Source organism: Triturus cristatus, chromosome 7, assembly GCF_964204655.1.
Source record: "Triturus cristatus chromosome 7, aTriCri1.1, whole genome shotgun sequence".
Lineage (NCBI taxonomy): Eukaryota > Metazoa > Chordata > Amphibia > Caudata > Salamandridae > Triturus > Triturus cristatus.
The window spans coordinates 116182310-116195628 of NC_140590.1; the positions used below are offsets into that span (position 1 = coordinate 116182310).

General features: G+C 47.3%; 1 protein-coding gene across 2 annotated transcripts in view; it reads right to left on the reverse strand.

Annotated features, from left to right (window-relative positions):
* The window catches only part of LOC146808975 (uncharacterized), a 172456-nt gene that overhangs the window by 95955 nt on the left and 63182 nt on the right, over positions 1–13319 (reverse strand). For both annotated transcript variants that reach the window (XM_085615772.1, XM_085615773.1), the window contains exon 11: positions 12761–12821. In XM_085615772.1, the coding sequence (XP_085471898.1) occupies positions 12761–12821 (61 nt within the window). The remainder of the gene's footprint in view (positions 1–12760; positions 12822–13319) is intronic.

Below are 13319 nucleotides of genomic sequence, written 5' to 3' on the forward strand. Positions count from 1 at the left end.
CCAGTTCCAGTTTCTAAGACGCAAACATATGTGTGTCTACCGTCGACATGTTCTCTGTCAGATCCGCCATCACAGGGTTGGATATTCGATTCCTAAGTATGAAAGGCCACCGACTTTATATGGCTAAGTTACTTCATTTTTACAGTTCAGGCAAGTAGGCCCGATTCTGTCCTCAAGCCTTTCCCTGCTCTCTGTCTCTGACAGCTTCAGCTTGAGCTCGCATCTGTATCCATGAACTTTGTCCTACTCCCTGTGCAGCTAACGGTGCCTGCCTCGGCCAGTTTTCGCCTGTCTGCCAAGAAGTTGTATTTCACCTTCGAATTATCTATTTTGCTCTCCAGCCGATGCATTCCTGTCCCACGATTTAGGTAAACATTTCCTTTAGCTCACAAGCAAAGGACTCAGCCTTTCCGTCCTCCTGCAAGTGATTCATAGCCCTGTTGCCATGGAAAGTTTTCTATCCCTCGCATCTCATATAGACACTTAGACGCTTGTACACGTACACAGTCAGTATAGAATAGATTCTGTCCGAGAGTCTCTTCCTTGTGGATAACATAGTTCTTTAAACATAGGATGTTAGATATGATTTGGGATTAGGTTGACTTGACCCCCAGACTTCTCGTCTCCACATGTAGAGCTAAATGTCAAGTCCCCTTCACCCCCTAGTTGCACGTCAATTACACGTCATGCTGCCGCGCGCGCATCTATGCCAAGTATTATCTTATAGATCCACCTATGTCTGATAATTCTAACCAATCATGTTTCTTTTATTCCTTATTACGCCTGGTTTCGATTATGTCACTGTTTTGTCACTTTTCTTATCAAATGTTACGCCTTCTACATTCGTTTCATTGTAATGTACTTATTATAAAAATACATGTCTGTTAATAAATTATTGTACTTCACTTCCTGAACCCTCGTGGTGACGGAACCTGAAGGCCGCGACTCGAGTCGGCCATTTTGAATGGAATAAAGCCCATTTAGAAAACCTCTTATACCACGGATTCTGCCTCTTGTTATTTTGAGCTATTTACTTTATTTTAAGATTCCGTATGAAATTCAGTCCGGTATTTTTATTTACCACAGCCTGGTGCAGACAAAATGACAAAATCTATCTGGCACACTGCATGTGTGCCATGCCAACTAGCACGGCCTAAGATATAGGTAAGTCACCCCTCTAGCAGGCCTTTCCAGCCCTAAGGCAGGGTGCACTTTATCAGAGGAGGACATATCTGCAGGAGCATATATGTTCCTTCACTATTGAGGTCCATTCCCTAATATTGTAAGCGCCATGGAAGCCATAGAGAACATGGGTTGGAATCTTAAGAACTCGAGTTCCACAGCACCATGATGGCTTCACTGAACACAAATGTGGTTGGTATCGAACAACTCCTTATAATAAATCCAGGCTGATGCCAGTATGAGATTACCCCATGTACTCACTCAGATTTAATAGCCAATGTACTCAGAGTGCAACTCAGAGGGCACCTCAGAGGTGCCCCCTGAAAACCAACCAACCATGGTGTGGTCAACTACTGGCTTCAGGCAGTCTACCACACACAGACCAGTTTCTGGACCCCTGGGTGGAGAGCCTCTGCTCTCTGGGACTAGAAACAATGCACATCCTGGGGATGTCAACCCCTCCCCCACCAGATGTCAACTCTACCCCCCCCTATCCCCCCCCCCCCCCCACTCAGGATGAGCCGCTTTTGTAATGCAACCCCCAGCCTCTGCTGCAGATGGCAGCCCCTGGTTTACAGCCCCACTTTGGGTGAGTAAACCGTCAGGAAACTTAGATTGCCTGGGAGGTGTGCCCACCTTTGCCAAATTCACCCCTCAGGTGGAGGAGGCGAAGTTAAGCACACTTTTCAGCCCTCTCCAGCTTGAAGATGAGGGTACTTCTCCGATCAGGGCTAAGACTATTCCCCCTCCCACCAGGGGATAGCATAATAAAAGGTGTAGTCACCCCAGGTAGGCTACCCGTTACTCCCTTAAAACGTCCCCTAAATCTTGTACTCAGGAGGCTCCATCAAACCTTGAAACTAGTTACCTGCAACCTAAGAAGAAGCAGCCGTGCAGCGAAGCCTGAAGTCTACTGACTTGGCTCCAGCCCTACTGACCTGTCTCTAGCTTCCAAGACCCTGTGAGAAGATGCCTGTCCTGCAGACAGCGACTTCCAAAAAGTGGAGGAAGACTGCCTGAACTTTGAAAAAGACCAGAACTCCAGAGGAGAGCGGTTCTGTCCTGAAGAAACCAGCACAAAGGACTCCGGTGCCCTAAGGATCCACAAGTCCTGCCCACTGCACCAGACGCCCCGGGACCATGTCCAGGTGGACTTCAGACACGGAACAGGTTCCCTAGCGATTTGGAACTTAAGTCCAGTGTTGACAGACCCCTACTGGACTCCGAGACCATGCCTGAATCCAGAGCCTTCCCCGGACCACAACTGATTTCAGTAAGAATACTCAAAAGTCGAAAGGCACCCCTGCACCAAAGCCCCTAGGCCTTCGTGAGCTAAATAAACGGAGCCCCTACGAATCCCTACATCACTGCCTACCTCTGCTGCCGTTGGTCTCCCTCCTGCAACCTCCGGATCGACGCCTGCAGGCTGTTCTTTTGTAAGCAGTCTCCACTGAAAAGCATTGGAAGCCCGATGCCGAAATTGCACCCTGCACCTGGTAGCCCATGTGCTGCTGGTGGTGGTGCCTTGTTCAACTCCCCTACCCCTGTACTTGACCTAACCCCCATAGATTGGCCCCTGCAACGGATTTACATACCGGCAAGTAGTATGGTTTCGAGCACCCTCGTTTCAAATGAAATGCATTAGGCCAAACTCAGATTTTGACCTTTGCATCCGGCCACCCCTGTGCCGCTGGTGGTGAAGTTGTGGTACTCAACTAGCCCTTGTTCCTTGATGACCACTGGTCTCAAAGACTGGAACTTTAAGTTGGATACCTACCTGAATAACCACATTGTTTTCCTCCATAGGATAACATTGGACTTTATGAAGATTGCCCTAAGCATCAACTTTTGAAACTATAAAGATTATTTAATTAAAAATGTAATTAACTTATTGCAAAGATATTGGTCTTAAAATAAAACTCAAACAAAGCTTTTTATAAAAATTGTGTGGATCTCCTTTTTGAGTTGTGTCCCCCTTATTGGTTAATGTTGTGCAATAAATGGCTCACACTCCTCTGTGTTAGGACTTGCGTTGCTCGCCTACACTACCACTTAGAGCACTTTAGGTTTTACATTGAGTCCTGTATACTTTAAGTGAACCCTGGAAATCTGTGCATGGTATAACCACCTAGGGGCATACCATATACAAAGCCAGCTTCCTACAAATGTCTTACTGCCATGCCTGCTTTTCGCCTACAGAAAAGTACCACAGAAGGGAGTAGGTTTTCCCTCCTCTGAACATGAAATGAAAAATAGATTTGTAAAGCGCTCTAATACCCTGAGGTGTCTAGGCGCTAAGCTCAGAACAGATTGCCAAGAAGGTGCAAGAGAAGACTTAATGATGAAAGAACCAGTTTTTTAGTGCTTTCCTGAATGACAGCAGATCAGTGGGTTTTTTCAGGTCAAAGGGAAGAATTCCAGAGATGTGGGGTGCTGGTTATAAAACTCCAGCCTCACCAATTGGGATTTTTTAAATCTGGAAACCACCAGATTAAAGGCTCAGGCAGAGCCAAGTGTTCTGGAGGGAGTGTACCAGCAGGATAAGTTACTTACCTGTAATCCTAGTTCTCTTCCAGGGGTATCCTCATCAACGCCATAGGCACTGAATATTCCAGCGAAATTGTTAAAACTTATGGTTCACTCAAGCCAGCTCATGTCCTGAAAGTTTCAGGGTGATTTGTCAAGCGGGGGCCGTGAAAAAAGGGGGTCTCAAAACGCTAATTTAGATAGGAACTCAAGACACAGCTACAGCCCGAACTGCTGAACATAATTACACCAAATGTGACAAAAAGGTAGCTTTTGGTCCAGAAAGCGACCTTTTTTTTTTTTTAACTGGTGTAAATCCGTTCAGTAGTTGCTGAGAAATTCAAAAAATAAGAATTTATATATCTGAGCACCGAGGAGCCGCAAACCCTCCTGCGCATGAGCTTCATTCTGATTGGCTGTCAACACTCCAAAGCAGAATGTGTTGACAGCCATCTTGTGACTTGGTAATCGAGTCACAAGGAAAAAAAAAAAAGGAAAAATGAAGTAAAGGGGGCAGGGTAGAAACACCCTGACCCCCTAGGCCTGCTCAGGGGGTCCCACAGGCCCAAAAAACTGATTTTTATTAAACTTTTCGCCCAGAGTCGCGCTGGGTGCACGCAACCGGAAGATAACGTAAAAAAAAAAAAAAAAAAAAAAACAACACTAACTGCGGTCTCCCGCACTTCGTTTTCTTAAAGCCCCCGTGTGGGCCAGGTCCTGGGGGCAATATATAACAATGGTGCGGGGGCCTGCGGGGCCCCCGCAGCCCTGGGTACCGCCACCTCCAAAGGGCGATCCTCATTTAACTGCAGAGGGGACTCGCGGCCCCCCACAGCCTCAGGGGCCACCACCTCCTGGGGGCTTTAGTCATTAAGTGCGGGGGGCATGGCAGCCACCTGCAGCTCCGGGGACCGCCACCTCCCTGGGCCTTTTTTTTTTATATTCAAGGCATGGGGGAGATCCTCCTGCCTCGCCCCCTCATGCTGCCCCGGGGACCACCACCTCCCTGGGGATTCAGTACATTAAATACAGGGGTCTGTTGTGGACCCCCTGGTACCGGGGCCACCACCTCCCCATGGCCCTCCTGTAGCCCTCGATGGCCCTGGGGACCGCCACCTCCCAGGGCCGGCTCCTGCAATGTACCGGGGTGCCCACCACCAGTAAACCTGCTCTCGCTTTCAAAAAGCAAAGCAGAATTGCTTTTGGGCAAGGGGAGCTGCATGTTAGAAGCTCAATGCCAGCTCCCGCAGGAGGCGAAAGACCGGCTGGGACCGTGGGAGCATTGGGGATCATCCTCATGGTCTTAAAATTGAGGGCCCGCCCCAGGAGATGGAGTCCCCGGGGCCAGAAGTGGCCCGGGAGGGGGCCACTCTGCCCTCATCCACTTTAAGTAATTTTTTAGGCTATAATACGAAGGCCGGCCTCGGTGGATGACGTCCCCGGGCCATAATTGGCCCAGTGAAGGGGGGCCACGTGGCCTCCTTCAATAAAATAATAATAAATGAAAAAATAAATAAAATTTTTAAAAAAGTAACTTGCCAGAGGCCCGCCCCCCTTCCTGCATGACTCTGCAAACGCGCGCCCTGTCGCGCTCTGTGTTGGGGGATTAAGTCTCCGTTGCTAGTGAGGGTCCTTGGGGGCCAACTAGGCCACCAGGAACCTCCAGTAAGTCCCACAAAGTGGGATTGCTGGGAGGAGGTCCGAGGCCACGCCCCTTTTACACCACTCTGCAAACGCGCCTCTTGGCGCACTGCTGGTGGGGCATTGAGGTCCTCTTGTGTCCGGAGGACCTCAACACAAGTGGACTTCCTCCTGCGAGCAGCAGTGCGCCAGGAGGCCCGTTTGCAGAGTGGTGTAAAAAGGGGGCTTGGCCTCGGACCACTCAGCAATCCAGCTGTTTGGGGCTTATTGGAGGTACCTGGTGGGCTATTTGGACCCCAGGGACCCTCAGGAGGCAAGGGGACTTCATCCCCCCAACTAAGAGTGCGCCAGGGGGCGTGTTTGCAGAGTGGTGGACAAAGGGGGCATGGCCTGTGTCCCACCTATCAGCAATCCCACTATCTGGAGCATACTGGAGGTATCAGTTAAGCTAGTTGGCCCCTAAGGACCCCCAGCAGCGAAGGGGACTTTAATCCCCATCCAAGAGCACGCCAGGGAGTGCGTTTGCAGAGTAGTGGGGAAAGGGGGCATGGCCTATGACAATTTAGCAAACCCGTGCAGTGGGACTTACTGGAGGTAATAGGAGGGATAGTTGGTCCCAAAGGTTGCCTTAAGAGTTCTTCAGAGGCCACGCCCCTCTTTCTCCACCACTTTGCAAACACGCCTTCTGGCAAAGTAACTGGTTGCGAGATGAAGTCTACTTTACTCCTGAGGGAGTTTGAGGGCCAAGAAGCTCTCCTGGTACCTCCTGTAGATCCTACGCAGCGGAATTCCTGAGCACTGGTCAAAGGGCTGCTGGCCTCTAAACTGCCATGCCCTATTATTTGCTAGGGACTTATAGGTAGTTTTAATCTCCCTGCCCTATTGTGTAATAGAGCCCTACAGGGGAGGTCATGCCAATCACAGGGGTACCCCAACCCATAGTGTACCCTAGTGTATGTAGGTGTTTTCACTGTATTCTAAGAGTCTTTCAGCATAGCACTGGCTCCGGGCCGGGCTAGTACCAGTCAACAAAAAGTTGGGGGCACAGGATGACTTTACAACAAGGCCTCTTTCTGCATTTCTCTCGCTCCTTTCTGTGCCTTTCTTCCTGTTTCTGCACGTCCTACCTCTGTAGGCATAGTTAGAAATTAGCATTTAAAAATCCTTTGAAATTCACAAAAAAAATTGAATTCAGGGACGTTCGTTAGAAATTAGTATTTGAAATACCTTTAAAATTCACTGAAAAAAACCAGAGAAATTCGGCTGTTATAGTTAGTGTAAGAAAGTGGGTTTCTGTTGCAGTAACCCCCCCTTTTTTGCCTAATTCCTTCCCTAACAACTGCCCAGCAGCCAAAACCCAAATTGGCAAACCCTGGCCACATGTCAGCCCCTGGTAAATGGTAAAAGGCCCTGTACGTGTACACACACACACGTGTGTACACACGTGTGTGTACACACACACACACACGTGTGTACACACACACGTGTGTACACACACACACACAGCTCTTGCAGGCTGGGTGTCTGGATACAAGACAAAACAGAGAGTCGACATGGCACACATCCCCGTGTGCCATGCCCACAACTTACACTGCCCTGGCATACATCAGCCACCCCTCTAGCTGGGTGCCCTATGCCAGTGGTGTGGACACAGAGGCAGGAGCCCTGTGCCCCTACAGTACCCAGGTCCATTCCTGGGTCCTGTAAGTGCAGTGCTGCCAGCTAAGAGAATATTGGGCTGGGAGCTTGTCAAACACGAACTCCACAGCACCATAATGGTAGCACTGAAGACTGAGAAGTTTGGTATCAAACTGCTCCGCACATTAAATACTCACTGATTCCAGTGTGTGATTTAATGTACAAAGCACCACAGAGGGCATCTTTGAGAGGCCCCCGGAATCCTAAACCTACAATCCACGTCTGTTCTGAGGCTGCCTAGGCGGCCACACAGCAGACATGTTGCTGGACCCCTGGGTAGGAGAGCCCCAGCTCTCCTGGGCCTGCAACAATGCACATCCTGGGCGAGGTGCTAAATCTCCTCCCCCAGGATGGGCAGGGGGAAACTTCAAAGGCATTCCGCCTCTGTGAGCTTCCCCAGGCGACTGCAACCCCCCACTCTGGCGGGAAGCTTGGCCGGATACCCCAAATAAGGACAGGGGATGTGCCAGCCTGCCAAGCCCACCCCTCAGGTGGGGGAGGCGAGGTGAAGCACATCTCCGGGCTCTCGCCATCTTGAAGATGGGAAGCCCTGCCCAATCAGGACTAGGCTCCTGCCCCCCTCCCACAGGAGAGAGGCAGGATAGGGGGTGTACCCACCCCAGGACAGGGACCCATTGGCCCCTGCCCTTCACCTACCAGTAACGCCCCTAAATCTAGTATTTAGGGGCACCCTGAACCTTCCTTCCCCAAATTCGAAACTACAAGAAGAGCGAGAAGAAAAGAAGACCTGCCCTGCAGCTACGAAGGAGAGGGAGACACCAACTGCTTTGGCCCCAGCCCTACCGGCCGGTCGACCTCGAACCTGCTCCTGCTCCAAACCCGGCATCTCTTGTGGCCAGCAACCTCAGAAACCCCAGAGGACCTGGCTACCTTTGAACTGTGATCCCCTGGGACTCCCATGAGTAGAGGCTCTACTCAGAACCTACCTTTCACCCCTGGCAGCAGCCCGGAACCGCGATCCCAGCCCACTCTGCACCAGCCAAGCCTGGCCGGTGCCGGAGTGAACTAAACCCACGAGGACGACCCCACGGCAACTGTGACCCCAAGTCCGGCACCCAAGGACCCCCCTCGACAATCCTGAAGAAGCCTGCAGCCTCAGAACAGTGTGCCACCCCAACCGCGATCAACAGTGGGTAAGATTTTCCGACACCAAAAGGCACCCCAGCACCCGGCGCCCCACGGCCCTCTGTGTCCAATCCCGGGGTGCCTACCTATCCTCCAACTACCCAACTTACCTCTCGAAGTGGTGGTGGCACCTGAAGAGTCCTCATCCCCGAGCCTGCAGTCTTTTTCCAAACCGGAGATTTCCCATTGAAATCCATTGAGCGCCCCAAGGCTCAAAAGCCCTCTGCACCCAGCCGCCCGAGTGGCCCTGGCAGTGAAAACTCTACACTTTCCTACTTACCCACTTGCCCTGAGTAAGTGACCAGGAGCCCAGCTCCCACAGCCGCGTGGCTTGCCAGACAGCAGCCACCAAACAAGGCCCCCCCTATCCCTCATAGGATAAAATTGGGCCTAACACTCTGCACCCGGCCGCCCTAGAGTCGCTGAGGGTGAACCAACTGTATCTACCTGACCCTGGGGGACCCCTGAGTCTGTGCCCAGAACCTCAACTCTGCCAGTCGAGTACTTCCCCTTAAACCGCAAACTCTATTTTTCTCATAGGGTAACATGGACTGTTTTTTTCATGAAATTTCTTCCAAGTGTGGACTTTTCAAATCTTAAAATATTCACCAAAAATCAGCCGAGTGACAAAAACGAATTTACTCACCTGCTCTTAGGTGAACTCCCAGTGCTGGATCTCGGTGCCCAGCACTGACTTCGAAAAGTACCCACAACTATACCTACCTTTAACTCAAATCTGAACTCATGTTCCTAGGAAAGTCCCCTTCGCCTTCCTCTTCCTTCATCTGGCCACCATGCATGGGACCTTTGCCATCCCCAAAGCACCAAATTAAAAGTCTCGGCATCTGGCTCGATAATTCCCTCTGCTTTAATTATCAGACCACAAAGCTTTCGGCCATATGCTTCGGTCTTCTATGTCTGATCAGGAAAATTTTGCCCCTACTCCCCTTCCAAGCCAGGAGAATCATGGTCCAAGCCTTGATTTTATCCCGTCTAGACTACGGGAACGCACTCTACCTAGGCGCTCCTCAATCTACCTTAAACAAACTACAGGTGATTCAAAACTGTGCTGCGCGTCACCTGGCACAGATCCCCCGAAGACAGTCAGCTAAGCCTGCTTTGATGTCCTTACACTGGCTGCCCATCCGCGCCAGGATCCAGTTCAAAGCCATGTGCCTAGCACACAAAGCCTTCTGGAAACATGGCCCCCAAATCTTACAATCTTCGGTCCAGTGACACTTTCTTAACCGCGCCCCCAAAAGTCCGGAGAGCGAGATGGGGCGGACGGTCCTTCACTCTGAATGCCTCCAACCTCTGGAACACCCTCCCACTCACGCTCCGTGGCGAACCCACTCAGCTTTTAAGTAACCCTCTTCCTTTCTTTGCTCTCCGCTGTCCACAAGCGCTAGGAGGCCTCCAGGTAGCTACGCGCTATATAAATATAATTTCATTCATTCATTTTTCTTCCATAGGAAACCATTGACTGTTTTTCTGTGAAATTTCTTCTAAGTGTTGATTTCTGCAATTTCTAAATATTCTTCAAAAATCGTATAACATCTGAAAACGTAATTACTTACCTGTTTTGGATAAAGGTCCCAGTACTGAGTCTAGGCACCCAGTACTGGATTACAAAAGTAACGATAACCTACTGTATCTGTAACCTGAATTTTCTTCCATAGGGAATCATTGATTGTTTGCTCTGAAATATTTTCTAAGTGTTAACTTTTAAAATAGCTAAATATTAGTTAAAAATCATTACAGTACCAAAGTCGACTTTCATCAACTGATTCTGAGAACTGACCCAGGACTGAATCTAGGATCCAGTCCTGGAATTACAAATGTAATCTAAAAAGTAATCTGTTACAAATAACTTGAATTTATCATTGAGCTCAATGTATTGTTGTGTTTAGAAATAGAGTTTCCTACTGCAACTACTTGTAACTGTTTACTAAAAAGTCTATTGCATATACAAAAGTATTTTTATGAAACATCCCCTGTCGAGAAAGTACATTTTAATTCTAAGCGTTGGTTCTAAAATAAAACAAGCATATATTTTTTTATACATAAACCATTGGCCTAGAGTTCAGTTATTGAGTGTGTGGAACTATTTGCTGACTGAGTGTGTACAACAAATGCTTTACACTGTCCTCTGATACTGCCTTACTGCTCGACCAAGCTACCACTTTGGAGAGTAAGGTTATATCTAACTTTAACCTCTGTTAACTCTTGGGGTCTGTGGACTCTGTACACCCTGTACCTATTAAGGAACAGTATATACAGAGCCACTTTCTCACAGTTAGTTGAGCCAACTATAACTTGCGCCTCCGCAATGCACTACTCTATGACGTCACATATTACATCATTCATGACATTGTCAGCGATATTACTGAGGACATCATCCGTGTGATAATCTGATGCACCTCCTCATACCCTGATATAACATTTGATACACCCAATCCAGAATGCAGACTACAATTTTCGAAACCATCGACACACCAATACCAGTTACTACATACCCACTCACTGATTCCTAGGTTTACACACACATCCACTGAAGCAAAAGCTTGGTCCTTGATCCAGATAAAAGAAAGACAGCCAAGGAGGATATTGTGATTAACCGTTTCAAACACCGCCAACAGGTCTAACAGTATCAAGGCGGTGTTGCCTCCTGCATGAGTGGCCTGACAAATTTGCTCTGGTGCCGTAATTAGGGCGAGTTCTCTACAGTGGTAACTTCTGAAGCCAAACTGAGATGAGTTCAGGTGATCATGTTCCTTAATGAAGGCTGTCAGTTGAGAATTAAGAGCTTACTCAATTTTTGCTGGAAAGCCAGGAGGGAGATGGGCCGGTAGTGGTTTAGGTTTCAGATATCCAAACTGGGCTTTTTAAGAAGGGGATGGGAATGGTAATAATAATGTTAATTTCCAGTTTAATGGAAAGTAGCCTGTGCCATTAGCAGGCAGTTACTCCCCAGAGAGCAGCATTGGCCTGCATTGAGAAGGAAGCCTTTGCTGTGGTTTGGTGCCTGATTTAGGTGAAGAGATCTGGCATTGGGGACCTGGATAGTAGGAACCTAATGCACTTCTGTCAAAATTGCAACCGACACTAGGCAAAAAGTGGGGGTAACAATTAAAAAGAGTGAGTGGCACTTTCCTACAGAAAAGCACTGGGGTGTAAAGACGCACTTAACTTAAATCAACATTTTACTCAACTGTAAAATTCAATATTTAAAAAAATAACTTACTTGATAACAAAGTTCTTGGTCTCTTGGACATGACTTATTTTTCTAAATAGGTCTCAAACGTATTCCCGAGTGTGTGGCATTTATTGCCTCTGTGAGTAAAACAAATGATTAGCACTACCCTCTGATAAGCCCAAACTGCTCGTCCACACTACCACAAGAGAGACCTCTGAGTGTTACCATTTTTCCCTATGTAAACCAATAAGGGTTATCTGGACTCTTTACACAGTGTACCTCGTTTTGGTACACTATATGAAGAGCCAGCTTCCTACAAAGAACACTAAATGTTATCTGTATCCTAGATGCATGTGAAAAGTCAGGAAAGGCGATAACTGGAACTTACATAGTTTTGTGTGCATTGGCGAAGTGAAAACGATTTCCAAATACGCGCAAATCTGGGTCTGTACAGGTGATTACTTGATTTTCCAGGTAACAGGGAAAAGAATGTCCCCTGCTCCCTTCTAAAAATATTGAATGATAATTATATAATAGAATGATGATTGTTCAATTGTACTGCGCTAAATAAATGCCAAGGAAGGGACTTGTATGTATTATTTACATTCAAATTATAGTTTACACAATTTTGCAGTGATCAACATGACAAAGAAATATAATGAAACATTCTGAGCACCGCCATATGGGCAAGTATTAAAATACCATAAGGAAGAATGAAATTAATAGTAGTGGAATGGAAATTTAACGGCAGTTAGGACTAATATGTGAATGAAATGGGGGTCTGTGGGAGGCTAAATGATTGTATCAGAGCATAGGGTTAAATTTGCCTACAGTTAACTCCTGAATGTTCAATGATTCTTTAAAATGTTAGTTTGTTTCAATGGATTATCTGTTGACACATTTCGAACCTTTGTGTATTTGGGAGTCTCTTTATAACTGTGGCATCTTCTACAACTGTACAGTGATCAATTCTTGCATCCAACCCTGCTCAGCTGGACATCTGGATTGCATTTCGTACTGCCACTTGCTTAGGGTGTCCTGGAGTATCTTGGCATCAAGGTTCCAGCCTGACCAAAAAGGATCTGGACTTTAAGTGTTATTCTATCTGGGAACCATGTAGTCAAATTCATCTTGCGCCCTTGAAATTGTAAGTACACAATTGTTTGTATTATCATTCAATAGGTTTTGGTTTAACAGAAGGACGCTGTGGGCATTCTTTGAGTGGACTTTCAATACCCACAATAGTGAAGCAGATTTTCAAAGTAAAATGCTGTAAGTACTATTGGGGTTAAATGTATTCATTCTATTAGCTCTATCAACTGAGTCATATGAGTTTTACTAAATAAGCACAAGCATTAAGTAGGACTTTACCATGATCCACCAACCAGGCCATACACAAGGTATTTAACTTCTCATCGAAGAACTCAACCCCCTGCAAGGAAACCAAACATTCATTAATCAGCGGCTACTGGGACAGAAGGTTAAACATAGTTCAGTATTATTACATTCATATGTGCGCTATAAAGATGTTAACTGTTGAAACCACATTTCTTGTGCCGATTATTAACTTGGGCCAAACACCCAGGAGAAGACAGGCGCCATCAAATAAAGTGCTCTGGGTGTCATAGGAGACGTCGTTCTATGCATGTACACTTCAATACACATGGTAGTCAAAAATTCAGTTTCCAAAAGGACTCCTTCCACTCCTCTCAACAGATCACCAAATGAAAACCAACGGGGCACTGTTTCAAGAATACGGCTGCAGTAATGTATACATCCCGTTAAAAAAAAAAAAAAAAAAAAAAAAGACTAAAACCTCAGACAACTAAACGTGAAGCAAACACACCGACCACACATGTATTCAATCATGTACCACCCTATTGTATAAATGGTACTATACATGCCATATGCAGCAGTGGATGAAATACAT